This window comes from Gopherus evgoodei, chromosome 6 (genome assembly GCF_007399415.2).
Source record: "Gopherus evgoodei ecotype Sinaloan lineage chromosome 6, rGopEvg1_v1.p, whole genome shotgun sequence".
NCBI lineage: Eukaryota > Metazoa > Chordata > Testudines > Testudinidae > Gopherus > Gopherus evgoodei.
This window is the reverse complement of record NC_044327.1, coordinates 32,028,925-32,044,866: the sequence shown is the minus strand read 5'-3', so window position 1 is coordinate 32,044,866 and position 15,942 is coordinate 32,028,925. Positions and strand designations below refer to the sequence as shown.

The 15,942-nt window shown below is 39.6% G+C and overlaps 2 protein-coding genes across 6 annotated transcripts in view; one reads left to right on the top strand and one right to left on the bottom strand.

Annotated features, from left to right (window-relative positions):
- The first annotated feature begins 82 nt into the window (after window positions 1-82).
- RPS6 (ribosomal protein S6) lies at window positions 83-6,681 on the top strand. Its single transcript, XM_030566489.1, has 6 exons — window positions 83-189; window positions 972-1,103; window positions 3,151-3,361; window positions 4,147-4,293; window positions 5,547-5,704; window positions 6,540-6,681. The coding sequence occupies exons 1-6, from the start codon at window positions 184-186 to the stop codon at window positions 6,633-6,635; spliced, it is 750 nt and encodes a 249-aa protein (XP_030422349.1). The 5' UTR covers window positions 83-183; the 3' UTR covers window positions 6,636-6,681.
- Window positions 6,682-7,459: 778 nt separating this feature from the next.
- Window positions 7,460-15,942, bottom strand: part of DENND4C (DENN domain containing 4C) — a 104,869-nt gene continuing 96,386 nt past the window's right edge. For all 5 annotated transcript variants that reach the window (XM_030566485.1, XM_030566487.1, XM_030566484.1 and 2 more), the window contains 2 exons: window positions 15,685-15,749; window positions 7,460-15,353 (listed from right to left, as the gene is read on the bottom strand). In XM_030566485.1, coding sequence (XP_030422345.1) covers window positions 15,217-15,353; window positions 15,685-15,749 — 202 coding nt within the window. In that variant the 3' untranslated portion in view covers window positions 7,460-15,216. The remainder of the gene's footprint in view (window positions 15,354-15,684; window positions 15,750-15,942) is intronic.

Sequence of the window (15,942 nt, the reverse complement as noted above, 5' to 3'; positions counted from 1 at the left end):
TGCCATTGGCTAACCTCGGTGACGTAGCACTTGCGGTAGGCGTCCATTGCTCTCTTTCTCGCGAGACCTCGCGGCGTGTCGCTCGGCTCTCTCGCGAGATCCCTGCGCGCCTATATGTTTCGGGCTGAGCGGAAATAGGGCCTCTTTTGTCGTGGTGGAGCCGAGGGCCGCAGATTGGGGAGGATGAAGGTGAGGAGAGCGGCCGGGCACGCGCTGCCGCCTGGGCCTGCAGTGACCCTGGCACTCTGCGCGGGGCCGCCTGCGGGAGGCGATGCCGCCGGGGCTGAGCTGGTGCGCGCGGCTGCGGGGCGGATGGGGACGGATTCCCCGCAGCGAGAGGGGGCGGGCAGGGAACATGGCGGCGCCCCTCCCACCCCCTTCCCCCGGTATCCCCACGGGCGCAGAGCTCCCCTCCTGGCGGGGCGAAGCACATCCCCCTGGGGGGCGTTTGACGGGCGCTCGCTGGGGCGCCCCCGCGGTAGTGCGGCCGGGGAGCTAGACCCTGGGTGCGGGTGGTCGGGCTGGTTCCGTCCTTACTGCGCCTCAGCGGCCTCCCCGCAAGAGGAAGGTAACCAGGGGAATCGCTCTGCCGGGCCGCTGCAGGCTTTTGGCAGTGCAGAAGCACGAGGCCTTGTCGAGTGTGCAGTGAGTGCTTGGGCGGGGGGCAGAGCCTGCTGCAGGGAGCTTGCAACACCTTGGTAGCGTTTTAGCACGTACCTTTCAGGAGGCTAAGCTTTAACGCTGAAGTAGCGTGCTACCAGTTAAAGGTGTGGACTGACTGAGGAAGAGAAGTCAGTAACCCTCTGCCGGTTGAGGGAGTGGGTGGGATCTTTAACCGGGAATATTGAAACAAGCCACAAGGAACTGCAGTATCCGTTGAAATACTAAGTTGGCTTCAGGTGGGGTATATGGGTTTCATGGGATGAGAGTTTAGCTCTAGAAAAGATTTGGGTTTATTTTGTTGTTCCTAGCTCAACATCTCTTTCCCAGCCACTGGCTGCCAGAAGCTCATTGAGGTGGATGATGAGCGCAAATTGCGTACCTTCTATGAGAAGCGGATGGCCACTGAAGTTGCTGCTGATTCTCTTGGTGAAGAATGGAAGGTAATAATTGGGCTAATGTACTGAACTTATTTTTGGCATATTAGAGGCAAAAGGAGGCATAAGCAATAAAACTGAGTAAGTATTCAGTGTCTCACACTATTTTCATAGAGAGCATGTAGTAGGTAGTGCCTAGTGTAATGATGCCTTGAAAATAAGTGTCTCAAAGTATATTTAGTTTGAATGGGGAGGTGGGTGTGTTTTTTGTGTTTTTTTTTTAATAATGAAGTTGTGTTTAGAGTATCTGTTTCACTGCTCTCTTCAGTGGACTGTTTGCTGTTTTTTGTCTTGCTCTCCTATACTTGGCTGTTAGAATGGAGGAATGAGGAAAACAGGCATTGCTAAGGAACAGAGTTAATGCTCTTTGTAGACCTAAAGTGTCTTCCTGTGCAATGAAACTGTAAAATGTTAAGAAAAAATGCTTTGTTAAAAGCAAACAACTAAATCAATATTTGGAGGATAGAATTTACCATAAATTGAGCTGTAGGAAAGAGCACTCTTCTAATTTAAGAATGGTATAATTAAGGTTGATTGCACATACTCACCTGCCAAAAACAAAAACCTGTATGCGCAGCAATTCACTGTTAATGCTGTCTACTCAACTTAAAGGACACACTTTTCTAGAACTAAGGTTTCAGGTTTAATATCGGAAAGTTTTCATCCCCTGCTAAAGAGCATTTTTAGAACAATTTTTCCTTGTTTAAAGGGAGGGACAGATATGAAACATCAGGGCTCTGTGCCTAGCTCTGCCATAGGCTGAACAACCTTGGGCAAGTCGTTTCATCTCTTTACCTCAGTTCCCCATCTGTAAAACTGATAATTTTTCCACCTTTGGCTTATCTTGTCCATTTAGAGTATAAGCTCTCTGGGGCAGAGAGTCTCACACTATGTATATGATGCCTACCACAATGAGGTAGTAATCAACCTTGGCCTCCATGATGCTACTGTAACACAAATAGCTAACGGGGAAAAGATTATGGACAATGTAACTAGGAAAACGAACCACGTTTTCTGTAATTGCTTTAAGTAATGGTTTTCAACCTGGGGTCTGACGACTGTCTAAGGGGTCCATGAGTATCCATGAGAGTATCGTTACCGTAGAACAGTGGTTTTCAACCTGTGGTCCATGGACCCCTGGGAGTCTGCAGACTGCCTAAGATTTCCAGAGGTGGTCTGCCGATGAAACATTGAAAACCACTGCTTTAAGTTACAGCAGTCTTAGCTGGTATAAAAAGTTTTACAGTACTGACTTAACTGCTTTTATTTGAGCCAGCTGTCAAATCTATATTTTCCTGGTATAGGCTATGACTAAAGTGTCATTCTGTAAACAGCATTGTGTTAAATTAAACTGTACTGTAAAGGTTGAACAAAAGTTTTAGGGATTCCAGACCATGTCGTTTAGACCTCTGATTAATAAGTGTCAAATTAAATGTACTTTCAAACTTCACTGAACAAAATTCAGCTTATTATGACTTTGGCCAAAGTTTGCATATAAACTAGATTTATGCTTTCCTTTGAGGCTAAAATGATGCTGGGGTATTTTTAATCTTTTCCCCACAAAAAAGATTTGTTCTACAAATCCTAGAGGACTAAATTGATGGGACCCATTGCTTTTTTGCCCATTGCTAGTGTTACTGTTGTTCAACAGTCTTAGCTGCTGTGTACTCAGAACACCTATTCCCATAGCTCCTAAAGGCAGTGTATTGGAGGAGACTTTTAAAGGCCACTAATTCAATGCGAGAGAGCAGCCAAGACTCTTTGAATAGTTTCTGCTGCTATGTTTGTGTTTGTGTCCTTCACTGGCACTGAAACTGTACAGTACTTTGAATTAGATTTGTTGAAAGCAGGCCAATTTGGCATGCTGCATGTAAACTGTCTGGAACACTTGTAGATGGATGCTGGCTGTTTTACAAGGGGACATAGGTACAAAGAACATGACTATGGAATTTATAGAGGACAGGGCTGTTGACTTTTCTTGTTTGATGGAAACAAATGCTTTTTAAGGACAGTTAAAGGAGTATGAGGTGCTTAGATGTCATCTTCTTAACAGGGATATGTTGTCCGCATCAGTGGTGGTAATGATAAACAAGGCTTCCCCATGAAACAAGGTGTTCTGACCCATGGACGTGTCCGCCTTCTGCTCAGTAAGGGCCACTCCTGCTATCGCCCCAGAAGAACTGGAGAAAGAAAACGGAAGTCTGTCCGGGGTTGCATAGTTGATGCCAACTTAAGCGTCCTGAATTTGGTCATCGTAAAGAAAGGTGAGAATCTGTAGATAAGGCCACAAAGGCCCTGGTATATAGGTTCACACAGCCTTAAACATATGACTTAATGATGTATTGATGTGAAAGAGAAAATAGGCTGTGCTGTGCATGGCTCAAAATACATAGAGGAGTCCATTTAACCAGCAGAGTGGTTCAATGTGTTTTTGGTGATTAACAGATTGTCCATTTCTAAACTGAAATGTTTTTATTGCTACTAAGGATAATGGGATAAAGTAGTCTTTCAAAACTGATGTGAAACTTTTTTTATCACAATAATTGTTAGCAAAGTTTGGGGGTGGACTTGAGACAATATAAGCTCGTAGGCCCAAATGTTGCCCTATCATTAATATCAATGTGAACTTTAAGTATGTAAACGTAAACTGTCAGGCTCAAACAAATGTGTGTTGGAATTCTGGCAAGTACACACAGCCTTAGGCTTTGTTTAGACTGGCGCTTTTGTTCACATTTGTCGCTCGGGTGTGAGAAAACACCCCATAATAAGTTTTAATGATGAGGCAAGCGCTGGTGTGGACAATGCTTCATCAGCAAGAGCCATGCTCCCGGGGACAAGCTTCCATCCCTCGCTGGAGGTGGTTTTATTTTGTCGCCAGGAGAGCTCTCTCCTGGTGATAAAGAACAGCTACACAGCTCACCTTACAACAGTGCTGGTGCAGTAGCATGGCTGCACCATTGTAAGATGTGCATTGTAGACATAGCCTTCATTCCAAGCAGCCACAGCATTAAAATCTAGGAGGATAGCTAATCTGACAACTTTCCCAAAGGTGAGAAGGATATTCCTGGACTGACAGATACCACTGTGCCTCGTCGACTTGGTCCCAAGAGGGCTAGCAGAATCCGCAAACTGTTCAACCTCTCCAAAGAAGATGATGTGCGTCAGTATGTGGTGAGGAGACCCCTGAACAAGGAAGGTGAGACACATTCTGCAACTTTGTGGGTTTGTTACACTTCAAATAAGCAGCCAAGCTTCTGTAGTGATTAGAAATCCTACTTTAAAAATCACACTCTCTGAAAACATTCTGCCAGTTAGATCTTGAGATCACTGTCCGTGAAAGCACTGACAAGTATCAGTAATTAGTATTACGTTTTAGCTAGCGCACCCTTTCTTACTCCCCAAAAAGTCACTGGGGAGATCAGTGTTAAAGACCTGGTGGATTCTCTAGATGCATCTTTTGGTACCACTGATTCACAATGTAATTTTCAATCAGTGAAATGAGGCTGAATCTGAGATTTGAATCTTACTGTGGTTGGAAGTCCTCCCATGGAACATTTTTGAAAACCAGGTATCTTCTTTGGCATCTAAATGCTACAAAGTCAGACACCCTCACCCCAATTCAGACTTTTCCAATTGCTTGGTACAAAAGACCAGCTTTGCTTGGAAGCAGTGCTTAAGTGACATGCCCGTTGTAATGAGAATATATTTGTCACCTTGAATACTTACCTCTTCTCCCCACACCTGTTGCCTTTGGCATCCTGCTACTTCCCCACCACACTGAAGGTGACCTGAGAAAATAGTTCAATGTTTCATTGAACAGGTCAGCAAAGAGACAGTTAACCTAAATATCACTTACCTGAAATAAGCTATTCATACAACACCAGCAGTTACTATAACCAGAATTGTTGGCTTACTTTGTATTCTCACAAATTGGCAGGTCTTGAGTTTGATGTACTTACAATAGCTTGATTTTTTTTTGAAGTTGACTAGTCTAGGTTGACTAAATTTTAGGCCTCTCTATATGATCTACATACAACAGATCAGACTGTTGTGCTAAAAGAGTATCGTGATTAAGATGTACACACGAGGTTTCAGAAACAGGTTGATTAGTTAGGGGAAGGCTTTTCAAAAGCAACAAGGAATTTGGAACACAATCTTAATTGACTTTTGGGGGACTTGTGCTCAATCATGTAAATATTTTTGAGAATCTCCCCTCTAATTAAAAGGGAGGGAAGAATAGCTGTACTGTTCAGATGCTTTGTGTGCTAAAATAAAGATCTGCTGAAAACAAATGCAACAAATATTGAAAGTATCAAAACTACTATTGAAGTATTAAAATAAATCAGACCTGAAAGTTTGCAAAATAAGACAGGTAAACACAGTGGAGAGGAACTTGGTTCTTTGTAATACTGAACAGCTTTTCTACTAGTACATTCATTTCTTTCCTAGGCAAGAGACCCAGGACCAAGGCTCCTAAGATCCAGCGATTGGTGACTCCCAGAGTTCTGCAACATAAGCGCAGACGTATTGCTCTAAAGAGGCAACGAACTCAGAAGAACAAGGAGCAAGCAGCAGAATATGCTAAGCTTTTGGCCAAGAGAATGAAGGTACGTCTACCATATTGAAACACCTGATCTTCAAAAGGAGAACTGGCTCTCTAGCACCACAGAGTCAGTCTGTTGCAGGACAAAATCTGACTCCTACAATGACTACTAAGGACTTGAGTGCTGCACCTTTCAGCAGATCGCAAGCAGATAGCTGCCTCTAATGATAGACTGTGTCTATACAGCATTGCTCAAGCTTTCTTTAACCATTTTAGGAGTAATGAGACATCTTGTCCACATTACATGTATAAGCTGAGTGTAAACGCTGTTCCAGTTACTGTTTTCTTATTTAGTTTGACTGGAATGGACATTCTGGTACAACAGTTTTTTAGCAATCACATTGTAGGCGGCGGGCCTCATATAAAATACTGGCTCCTGAACATAATTTTGTCCTAGCCAGCTTTGTTAAACTGACTTAACTGGAACTCACTTCCCTAACACTTAAGGCCCAGTGCAGGTAGGGTTGGAGAGTTGAAATCAAGTACCCCACTTGTGAAAGGTAAGGATTATTGATTGAATTCCCTAGCTCCAAAGTTGACTGGGATAATTAATATACATTGAAAATACGGGTCTTAGAAAAAATATTCAAATAAATCACCACGGTAGTGTGGTGATAGATTGGTGTGCTGTATAGTAATAATGGAGCTGTTTCCATAGAGTTGCCAAGGTATGGGGCATCTGTGGAATTCAGATGCGAGAGGGAAAAATACTGGACAGATCTGATTATGCTTAATAGATGTCATAAGCAAGAGTGTGTTCCTCCATCTTTATTGAAGTACACTTTATTGTTATAACAGGATTGAGCATTACTCACTGTGTGCTGCTTTTCTTTTTAAAGGAGGCCAAGGAAAAACGCCAGGAGCAGATAGCCAAGAGAAGACGACTGTCCTCATTGAGGGCCTCTACATCTAAATCTGAGTCCAGCCAAAAGTAAAAGATGTAAATGATTAAGAAAATAAATCTTTTATGGTGAAATTGAATTTTTCAGTGTTAGTAAAAATGCTTGTAGTGATGCCCTGCTCTTAGAATTGGCAGGTCTTTGTGCTTATACTCCTATTTTGCCACTGTTAAATAGAGAAAGCAAAATAATTCCCATCAAAAAGGTTCTTCCAGAAAAGATTCTTCATGAAGTCACATCTTGGGTAATTAAATTAGCAATACCAATCTTCATAAGTATTAGATTGAATAAACTCACTTTCTAGTCAATACTAATAGTATTGTTTCCTCTTCACCTTGAATGGGTTTTTACATATTTTTCCAAAATCTTTGACGCAGAAGCTTTCTATAACAACTTGCACTACTGCCTTTTCTCTATCTACTGTCTTCTCCTACTTAGCTAAAAGGCAAAATAAACATGCACACAAACACCTTCTCAAAGGACAGATTTAGGCCAGATGGCCATCAGAGCACAGCTGTGGCCTATGTGATATTCTCAGGGTCATAACTGTGCTCAGGGCAGGTGCCCCTTCCTAGAGTCAGTGGGGGGTGGTGTACAAAAATGGAGTGGTTTGGGATCAGGGTGCTAAGTGCTGTGTGACACACACACACCCCAGCAGGTCCAGTGACCCCAGCTGGAGCAGACTCTAGGACTATGGCGAGGGCAGGCTGCACTGAGATAGGATGGGAGCTGGGGCTGCAGGGAGGGGGGTGCAGCCAGTGCATGGAGGACACTAGTTTGTGGGGGGAGGCACCTCCTAGGTGAGGGACTGGATTTTGGAAAGGCAATCCAGGGAGTGGGGGAAGGATTCTGCTTTTTTTAAATAGTGAACTTAGTATTTTTTTTGAGTGTTCCAAGCAAAGGCAGTAAAGCTCCAAACCTTTGCTGATCCACAACATTAGTCTATTCTATTGTTGGTCAACAAGGAAATGTTTCTAATGGACAAATAGAGCTTACAAATGGATCAGATTGACACATTAAAATGAACAAATCTTATGCTTAAGAAGCCCATTATATATTTGGACAGTGTGTAGTTATCAAGTAGCTTGGAATCTCACTGAAACGTTCTAAAAGAAAATAGAGCATACAGGGGCTTTTAATAAAACTTCTGTGAATACATTTAACTATAAAGAATGAAGATAGCTATGAATCTACATGTTACCAGGACTGCCTGAATTATCTGAAGCAGAGCACATGACTGCTACTGGTAGGGAAAATATGAAAAAGACTAAACAGTGAATCAGTCCAGTAACATGCAATACCAATTCTGTAATAAACAGTGAAAACTGAGGCAAAGGCTTTCAAAGCTTTTTGCAAAATGTGCAGAAAACCCTATGTTGGAATGTGTTACATCACACAGGGATGCAAAGGTGCCCCATGGGTTTTTATGACAGCACAGTGATTACTTGTGCTGTGTAGTAGAATTTTCTGTTAGTGCCTGTCATGAATATAGGGGGAAGGGTAGCAACTTTTATATATGCAGTAGCATAAAATCCCTCCTTGGGAGCTGTACTGAATTGCCTTACCTGTAAGTAAGTGGTTAAGCAGTTCAAATGACCTAGTTAGCACCTGACCAGAAAGACCAAGGAGGAAAGAAGATACTTTCAAAGCTGGAGGGGAAGGATTTGTTCTTTTGTTCCCTCTCTGGATGGAGAGAGAAACCAAGCAGGTATAGTATCTCCTGAAATATGCCTTGAATAATCCATATAAAACCACAGAAAACTATAAGTAGGGCAAGGAAAGGTGTCAGGTTATCTTTTGTTTTGACTTGTGAATTTTAGTATGCTAGAGGTAGTTTTATTCCTGTTTTTGGAACTGTGAAGCTGAGCCCAGAGGGGAATCCTGTGTTTTCAGTTTTATTACCCTGTAAAGTTACCTTCCATCCTGATTTTGCAGGTGTGACTTCCCCCACCCTTTATAAATCAAGTTCTTTTAAGAACCTGATTGATTTCAGTGTCCTGAAGACAAAGGGCCTGGTCTGTGCTCATATTGCTAAAGCAACTGGTTGGTATATCATTCTCAAGCCTGCCCAGGAAAGGAGGTGAAGGGGTTTGGAGGGAAAGGGATTCTAAGTGACCCTTCCCTGTGTAAGTTTTTGGGTAAATCTCTTGGTGGTAGCAGCAATACCATCCAAGGACAAGGAAAGGAATTTGTGCCTTGGGGAAGTTTTAACCTAAGATGGTAGAATATAAACTTAGGGGGTCTCATGTGAGTCCCCACACCTGCACACCAGAGTTTAGAGTGTGTGTGGGGGGAGAACCCTGACAGAGTCCATGCAGCTATGCATGCACTCTACCATCTCATGCTGCACAATGAGGTTATATAGGACTGCATGGGGTAATAACCCCTCAATTCTCTCTCTTTGAATGTCTTACAAATAGTCCAATGCAGGGAGGGGAGCAGTGGATCTCTCGTAGTTACGTATTTAGAAATCACCACTAGTTAAATTGTCTTTTTTTTTCCCTCCCTCCTCTAAATGTTTGTATAAAGCCTTAATCTTCCCTTTCCCTTTCTTATACAATGCTCCATATTGACTGGTTCACAATTTCACATGTGAGTTTATCTGAATGTTCACTCAATCAAATCCACCAACACAAATTCCAAACAAGTACATTTTATGCGCTGTTGCAGAATTCTATTTGCCCTCTTTCCTGGGGCAAGTAATTTTCTTTCCTGATGGGTGAATAGAATATTATAGTTAGAAGCTGCAGGAGCTATTTAGGGCCATAATTCTATGGCAAGAACTTTGATTTTTTTTAGAGGCCTCTTCCCACTCCCCAGAAAGAATCATGCTGTCACCCCAGCCAGCCTGCTAGTAAACAAGACTAAATTTTCAATACTTGATCTGTTATGTCTAGCATAGCCCATTAAAATAATTTTAACATTTTTATTGTATATAAAAGTACTTGACTTTCCAATTCCCAAGCAAGACTTACTGATTCAAGCAATACTTCAAGTGTTTGCTATGACAAAGCCATGACTATCAGTAAGGCAACAGCCTTACTGTGTGTCTGGGCTGACAAAATTTTCATAATTTGCATTAAGGCTACCTTGTAATTATATGGTTGAAATTTCACACATCCACTGAATTCAGGTTCCCACAGCAAACTGCAGATCTATAAAGGCATTAACGTTACCATATATAGTAACAACATCTGCACAAAGTGGAGTCAGGGCTATTGTAGGAAAGGTAACTTTGAATTACCCAAATTGTGTTAAGTTTTTAGCTAAAACTGTGGATTACCTGGGGAGGGTGTTGGCTTTTTCTTTTTAAAATGTCAGTATGCAGTACACAAGCTGAACCCACCATTTTAAGTTTATTGCTATGTTAAAGCAATTTGATGACAAAAATAGAAATAAAAAATGGGAGTTCCAGACAGCAGTTGTACATATTTTTATTTTGAGAAATAGATGTTTCTTAGCTATACAAAATTCAGAACAAACAGAGCACCAAGAAACATCAAATGTACAAAAACATTACAGAGAAATAATTGTTAGATCAAAGCACAGTAAATGGATTTCATTTTTGAACAGTTCACAAATACTCTAAACCAGTGCAAATTTTATTGCATTAATAGAATACTTCCCAACTCATTTAATAAATTGATAATTTATTCACACTACTTCCTTTTATCCTCATTAACTTTCAGTTTATTTTTAATCTCCTAAAAGGAGTTCAGTGTGCTTGTAAAAAACAGGAAACATAATCCCTTATATTTGCATCATTGATCAATGCAGAATGAAAAAAAATATCTACAGTTTCCTTTCTAACATGAATCACAAAATACAGCACAGTAAAATCAGAACTGCACCCAACTCAACTGTTCAAGGTCAGCATTTATGGTTTACAAGGGGGTGGGGGTTGTTTCTGAAAAGGTCCACAAGGAAAAGCTGATATACAGAAGGTTTCAAATTGTTAAAGAATTAATTTGTAAAGGCTATCATTAATTCAATAAAAATTTAACAGTTAATGAAATAATTATTTGCATTGAAGAAATTGATGACTGATTAATGTTTAAAAACAAATTTCTACTTTAGGCTGGATTCCTCAGTTACATTTTTTAAAACATTTTTAAACAAAGTTATAAAAATATAGATTTCTATGGTCTAATTAACACTCACTTTGCAAACATACCCCATGCTGCAGTTATTTATATGAAGATAGTAAACTCAAGCTAAGGTACATGTATATCATAAAATTGAGGCAGTACAGAAAATCATCACTCACAGTTAGGGTGGAAAAAGTCTCGTAATTCACAAACGCAATGTAAATTTAGAGTTTAGCCGACATGTGAAATTCAGCTATAAGTAAGACTAACTTAGTAGTTTTTTGAGAAAGTGGAATATAATTTAGATACGTTTTCTACATAAAACAAATTTTCAATTAGGATGTTATTGTCAACTAGTATTATATAAAAAATGAAGACAGACTATAGCTATCAGCATTGTACACAGATGTTCTATTTTCATGGTACGTTGCACAACATTTTAATTAAGTTTTCTATTTGTTCTATATACACAAACTTTTTGGAATCTATTGCATTTTCATTTACAATAATTACAATTAATCTTTATAATGTTCTGGAATTTATTCACTTTGCACATCCAACACTCAATAAAAGTTCTCTATTGAGAATCTTGATTTCAAACAGTTAAAGATTCCATTTAACTTTTCAGAAAATATAAATCCCTTGTTTAGTAAAGGGAAACAAGGCAGATTTGGTACATTTACAATTAGATGAAAATTGCAAAGTACATTGTGTTCTTCATATAGTTAACCAGTAATCGAAAATTTTAAAGACCATGTAAATTCAAAGATTTTCCTGTTAGTTATCTGTTTTATGCTAATATGCTCCTTTTAATAGCTCTCAGGTTCACTCGATCACATACACACACTTCAGCATGCTTGCAACCAAGTTGCTCCCAGCTCCACTTACGTGATCATTTTGGTTTGGACCCTGACTTTCTGCAGCAGGTTCTTCAGGCAATAATCATCTGCAACCATTATCTTTATGATTATAAATTTGGTTTCCAAAATGTATACAACGAAAACATCTCCATCCCATTCTTGGCTGCTGGTTACATGTCAGACTAGAACCGTTCTACGCCAGGGGTTCTCAGATTAACAAGGCATTTCTTTTCCTGCTTATGTCGAAGAAAAGAACAGGGGCTGAACTCAGATTTCTCTTTGGATGACACCTGGGGGAAGCTCACTCATACACAATGGATGTATGGTAATTTGAATCACTGGGGAAATATAGTTCAAAATGTTAACTCTTAGTCAAGCAGCTTCCAATTTTACTCATTCCTCCCACAACCCCCTCCCCCCAGAGTTTAATAGGTTATTAATTTGAAAGGTATCATTTATAAATTTCTTTAGAGCCTTGAGGAGGGGGAAAATCCATTTAAAATGCAAATGGAAAAGTTCTAAGGAATTGTCCTCATGCATTTGGGTCAGATTTTCGATCATATGAGTATTATAATATTCAATCATTCAAGTCTAGTCAGGTGCCATACCTGTTTTCCGAGTACAGTCATAGGAGTTTGCATATTCAGATTAGGTAAGCATTCGTCTCTGATAATCCAGCTCTAGGACAACTTGCCTCAATCTCTAATGTTTGCAGCTAAATATTTCATACAAAGAAGTCAAAGGAGGAGAAACAGGAAGTGATATGTGGTCAGAAGGAGGCAGCACCTTAGGAGCTCAGTATTTGCTTTACTCTAAGTTCTTGTGAGGAAATCTAGCTGCATGTTAGATGAAATATTTTGATTATATAATCACCTTGAGGACTTTCACTTTTTCTCCTGCATAATGGAATCTATTCTAGGGTCAGCTAGTTAACCAGCTGTTAAAAACTAGAATTAAAAACCAAGCAGTTTAAAATAACCCAAACTCTACAACAAAATAACGGTCCTCAACATGTCCTGGATTCTCCTGTTCTTTTTAAGTTGGAAAGTAATTGTAAGCGGGCTTTTTGACTTGACTTCATGTAGTTTCACACCGTGCTTTCAGCTAGCTGGGAAACAGGTAAGTACAACAGAATAGAGACGACGTTAGAACACGCAGAGGCATCAGTCTGATGTAGTAAATCCAGGGACATTAAATCTTCTACAAGAATGATCCAGGATTGTAAGAGTATCCTGTTTACCTCATTAGCCTTAGGAAACAAATATTTAGTGCTAGATACCATGGCACACAAGCTACTCTGGATGTTTACACAAGCCCAGTGTCATATTGTTGAAGATTTGCAGCAATATATATGAGAGGGCTGTTAAAACAATGCAAACTGATTAAAAATGTCATCTACAATTATGTCTAAGAGGGTGAAAAAGGAATCCACTTATTTCACTATTACCCAGTAGGCAAAACAACATATTATAAAGATCCTCTGCAGCCGGGAAAGGGTTGCTAAATAAGGGTTGCTAAATATTTAGGATGCTCAAAGAGAATTGCTTCAAGGAGCCATAAGGCTTAGCTGCTTATTATTTAGGACGATCAGTGAGAAGTGATAATTTAATCTGTGTGCTGCTGTACTTTTAAAGCCAGTACTAAAGTAAAGTATTAGGTACAATCTTTGCCATTTGTATAAAACTTACTTAGATTAGCAACTACAATAATGCAAGTGTAAGTACTCAAGAGCATGCTTCACAGGGATTTTAAAATTTAAAATATGAACAATTAATTACATTGGTGGGGAGGGGAGCAGAGAGAGAAAATCAAGCACCAATTCCAATAAGAAAACAGCTCTATACTCGTTGAGTTGGTCTGAAATCTGCAAAACAAACAAATGAACTCAAAAAGCTAAAAATGACAGAAGAATTGAGATAAAGTTCTTGTACTGTGCTTGTGCTTCTTTGCTTTTGAGAATTGAAAATGCCCAATATTTTCATGGAGGGAGAATTCTAAATGAACTTACTATACTAATATGGCCTAGGATCACCAATTGCTATGTTTGTTTTTTAAAAATGTGAGCATCCAGCCTACAATGCCAAAAATATTTTCTGATACAAATAGTGCAAAATCCATTTCTTTGAAGGAACACATATCTTATAAAAATGTTATGTTAGCAACATGTTAAAAGTACTTTGTTTCGGGGGGAGGGGAGGGTTAGTTACTGGCACTTTTCAATGAGATCCTAGTGCCCCTGTAAAGAGTTTAAATGACTGAAGTGTGAAAAATGAGTAAAGATTCTGGCATGGGAGTAGTATGAGCAGATTACATTCAAGCTGAACGTGAGACTATGCGTAAGTCACTTTGTTTTAATAATTCATTAATCCCTTCTCTCAGTTGCTTCTTCCAGGAGTGACTTCCTCAGTATGGTATGGTCATGTACTAATTCAGCACATTTGATTGAAGCAGAAGCAACATGGCTATCCGCAGTTGTTGCCATGTAATTTAGTTATGGAAACATTGAAGTCGCAGACCAGTGTTTAAGTTTCATCTTGCAGAGGACATGACAAGTATTGTCAAGTAGCTGTGTGAGTTTTTCCATCTACTGGCAATCAGCTAAACATGGTTTTAACTTTTAAGACCAGTCCCTTGAACTCTTCAATTTTTCTCTGCATACACAACTTTAAGAGTTGTATATAAAGATATGTATTGTAATAAAATATTGAATCTGGACCTACAATGCAAAATAATTATCCCATAGGTTAGAAAGATACCAGGTATGGGGCAACAGTGCCTGAAGCTGCAAGTTCACCTCAAGGGGCACTTTTTTTGGCGGGGGGGTGAGGGGAATCTTAATTTCTGGTCAATATTTGTTTATGTCAAAACCTTTGTGCACCCTAGTTTCATTAAACTATCTCTGTAGCTTGCAGAAAGACAGCCATCTCCTAACTGCTCAGGGCAGAAGCCCGTCATTGTTTGGGAGAACAAAGCAATATAGTCAGATTATATCTAATTTCACGTAGCAGGACACTGAATAGAGAAAAGCTAAAGTTTTATAATATAGCCAAAATGGAAGGGTTATTGTCAGTCAATAGATGTTTAGATAATTAACTGAGACAAGGACTACTGTCAAAAAGAGAGGTAATAACTAAAGCTATTGTTTGGTATTGTGACCTGTCTAAAATAGCTTCATTGCAAGTCTCAATTTAAGGGTTCCAGAAATATGTACACACATGCTGCATCCATATGCAACAAACAGATCTCTCTTTACCAGTGCACTTAACATGCTTCTTGGCTAGAAAGGCAATCAAAACATACACTTATAAAATATCCCAGCACTGATGATCCTTAAGAAAGCCACCTGGTAAATGCTTATTGAACCATCATCTCCCTTCTCAACTATTTGATTATGAAGATGGCGGACAAGCAAGAAGAAACAAAATATATACAGAAAAATAAAGTTAAGGCAGATAAGCCATTCAAGATCTGAATATCCTTGGCATTAAGAAGTTTTAAGGTATTTTATAGCACTTTACACTATTTCGTGAGATGACAAAAATCAGAACTCGTCCCAAAGAGAGATTTGATCTGGATACAACTTGCTGGATTTAGTCTTCTTTTAGGAACTTGAATCCAAATCTAGATATTCTCAGTTTTTGTGAAGTTCCTTCTCCTCTTCCCGCATTTTTATATGACAGGTGCTCCAAAGCATTTCCTGCACCACTCCACACTGCTGCTCGGTGGCGCATCTATTTTCTGCATCTTCTCAAGCACCTCTGTTGTTAGACTTTTATATGCAAGTCTGTACTCACTGTCAAAGGCCTCTGGAATAAACAGAGTGTAGCTGAAAGTGCTGCTTAAATGACTTCAAGTGCACACCATAAATATTTTCCACAAAAATAAACTCTTTTTTAAAAATGTATCACTCTGCAAGATCTAGCTGTTTTAAATGAACGGTAACCGAGAAGCACAAAAGCAACACATATTAGTATTCATTAGTTACTCCTGAAGTAAGGAAGTCTGCCAATTGAACAGCTGCTTAGAAACCCCTGAAACTAATGCCAATTTTTTGAAGTTAGTTAGCTATCCTGAGCCTCTCTCTAATATATTTGTGCAAATAAACATTATGCACATTTCACAATATTTTCAACTTACCGATATCAATGTTCTCTCTCCCAAGCGACACCAAAGACAGGAAAAGGATTTCTCTATAAAAACTCCTGTAAAATATTTTAAAATGTGAGTCAATGGAAGTACAATCTACCCGCAAGAAGTCAATGCTGAAAGCATGTTTATCTCCTATAAACACAGCTTTTTTTTAACTATGTTTCCCATGTTATTTGTACTATAAGCGGCTTGTTAATCAGTCTTGTGAACTCACGATTTTATGAGTCCCGCAGTTTTTGGTGTGCT

What these genes read in the sequence shown, in the direction of transcription:
- RPS6 (XM_030566489.1), top strand. An exon ending in CTCTTGGTGAAGAATGGAAG is followed by an intron (nt 1,104 to 3,150) that starts GTAATAATTGGG and finishes TCTTCTTAACAG; the next exon opens with GGATATGTTGTCCGCATCAG. An exon ending in TTTGGTCATCGTAAAGAAAG is followed by an intron (nt 3,362 to 4,146) that starts GTGAGAATCTGT and finishes ACTTTCCCAAAG; the next exon opens with GTGAGAAGGATATTCCTGGA.